Raw genomic sequence first — 2,171 nt, forward strand, 5'->3', positions numbered from 1 at the left:
AGTTTGCGTGATCCACCAGAACCTCGTCAAAAGAGCAAAACCTTCCACCATATATGTACAGCTAGCAATTTATAGAGTAATTGTGCACAAGCTATTGAGCAAAACAAAACTAGTTAAACTGTCAGGTAGCAGCATACATGAGTTTAACAGCCATGGGATGGCAAGTGATATCGATCCCAAAACCATGGCGCTCACGCTATATATACAGCTAGCTTCCGACTCCAAGCGTGTGGCTACCACGCTCGATCTCCATCTCCATTTGCAACTGCTCCTTCCATCCCATCCCATCTCATCACCTCTTGCAGCTCGATCCGCGCTTCCGTTCCATCCATGGCCTCCAACCTCAGCTCCGACGCCCCTAAGTTCTTCCCCTCCATGTCGAAACGCGTAGAGGCCGACGTCGAGGCAGCGGCGGCGGTAGTCACCGGATCGCCGGCCCGCCGCGTCGACTACCTGGCCCGCGCGCAGTGGCTCCGCGCCGCCATCCTCGGCGCCAACGACGGGCTGGTGTCCGTGGCGTCCCTCATGATCGGCGTGGGCGCCGTCAACGACGGCGCGCGTGAGATGCTGGTGTCGGGCCTAGCGGGGCTCGTGGCCGGCGCCTGCAGCATGGCCATCGGCGAGTTTGTGTCCGTGTACGCGCAGTACGACGTCCAGGTGGCGCACTCGGAGCGCGGCAGCAGCGACGACAGCAGCAGCGAAGTTGGCCGCGGCGGAGGCGAAGGAGATGTGGAAAGGCTGCCGAGCCCGATGAAGGCCGCGGCCGCGTCGGCGCTGGCGTTCGCGGTGGGCGCGGCGCTGCCGCTGCTGTCGGGCGGTTTCGTGCGGCCCTGGGCGATCAGGGTGGCGGTGGTGTGCGCGGCCAGCAGCCTGGGCCTGACCGGGTTCGGCGCCGCGGGCGCGTACCTGGGCGGCGCCAGCATCGTTCGCTCCGGGCTCCGCGTGCTCCTGGGTGGCTGGCTGGCCATGGCGGTCACGTTCGGGATCCTCAGGCTGCTCAGCTTGGCGTTCAAGACGCATGTCGCGTCCGCATAAATCACATGTGTCCACTGTATTTGATTACTTAGTAAACAATAAATGATCGGTATACGACGATGGGCACATGATGGAGTCTGGTGGTATCGCCTGTCACGCACTTGGCAATGAACTGATTTCTGTGGATATCGCAGCTCATGTCTTCTTTTCTTTTTTTTTTCTCTGATGAACCGGATTGGAATACCGAATTGAGCTGCAATTTGTTATGTGAACGAGCTGTTTGGTTGCGTGTCTATCTCCTACATCTAGATTCCACGGCATCACCGTAGAGATATTTGGTAGCCTATTTAACCCATTAGCCTAGCCTGCCATGCACTAACCATGCCCTAGCCTGACTACCTAGGATCGCGGCGGAATATTTTTTTTTCCCACTAGGCACCTTGGCTAGCACCTTAGTTCAACTCTGATGTCATCCGCCTCCGCCCTATGACTATTGGTCGTCGAGCTCCCCTCCTCATCTCATCTCGCCCCTCTTTCCTCCACCCTAGGTTTTGACGATGACATCGAATTTTCTGAGTGGGGGAGAATATAAGACCCGTTGATGAAGAAGATATGGCATTTAGATCCCCATGGGGATAAATTTGATGCCGTGTCCGGTCTCTAATATGGGAATTGTTCACAGGAAAATCGGGGATCGGGTCCCGTTGTCATCTTTAGCGCCAAACCACGAACTTAGTGGAGGGGCTCGTGAAACCATATATATTTTTTCTGTTTTTTTACTATATATTCCCAGTATAATACGGTTATAATATACTCCATACTGGTAATCCAAATCGTTTTGGACATCAATACGGTTTTCAAAACATAACTTTTATTTTTTTTATAAAAATATTTATTAAAAGTGGTAGATTCATATTTTTATGAAAGTATTTTTCAAGACAAATCTATTCATATGGTTTTTCCATTTTCAAACTCAACATCTTAAAACTTATTCATGATTTCTATTTTCCATATTTAATCCAAACTTTGTCCAAAATAACTTAAATTACTAGTATGGAGGGAATACTGTGTAAATTGTTAGGAGTTGGGTTGGGAAAATGGGAGCCACTAGTGTATCCATGCACCCGGCCCAACAGTCCACACAAGTCAGAAGCTCGGTTAAATCGAGTCGAAACTCCAATTTTTCAGCCGTAGTC

At 51.5% G+C, this 2,171-nt stretch overlaps 1 protein-coding gene across 1 annotated transcript; it reads left to right on the forward strand.

Moving 5' to 3' along the window:
* On the forward strand, positions 1–1,087 carry LOC8075165 (vacuolar iron transporter homolog 2). Its single transcript, XM_002452802.2, has one exon. It carries the CDS (start codon positions 331–333, stop codon positions 1,033–1,035), a length of 705 nt encoding a protein of 234 aa, XP_002452847.1. The 5' UTR covers positions 1–330; the 3' UTR covers positions 1,036–1,087.

This window comes from Sorghum bicolor, chromosome 4 (assembly GCF_000003195.3).
Source record: "Sorghum bicolor cultivar BTx623 chromosome 4, Sorghum_bicolor_NCBIv3, whole genome shotgun sequence".
In the NCBI taxonomy this organism is placed as follows: domain Eukaryota; kingdom Viridiplantae; phylum Streptophyta; class Magnoliopsida; order Poales; family Poaceae; genus Sorghum; species Sorghum bicolor.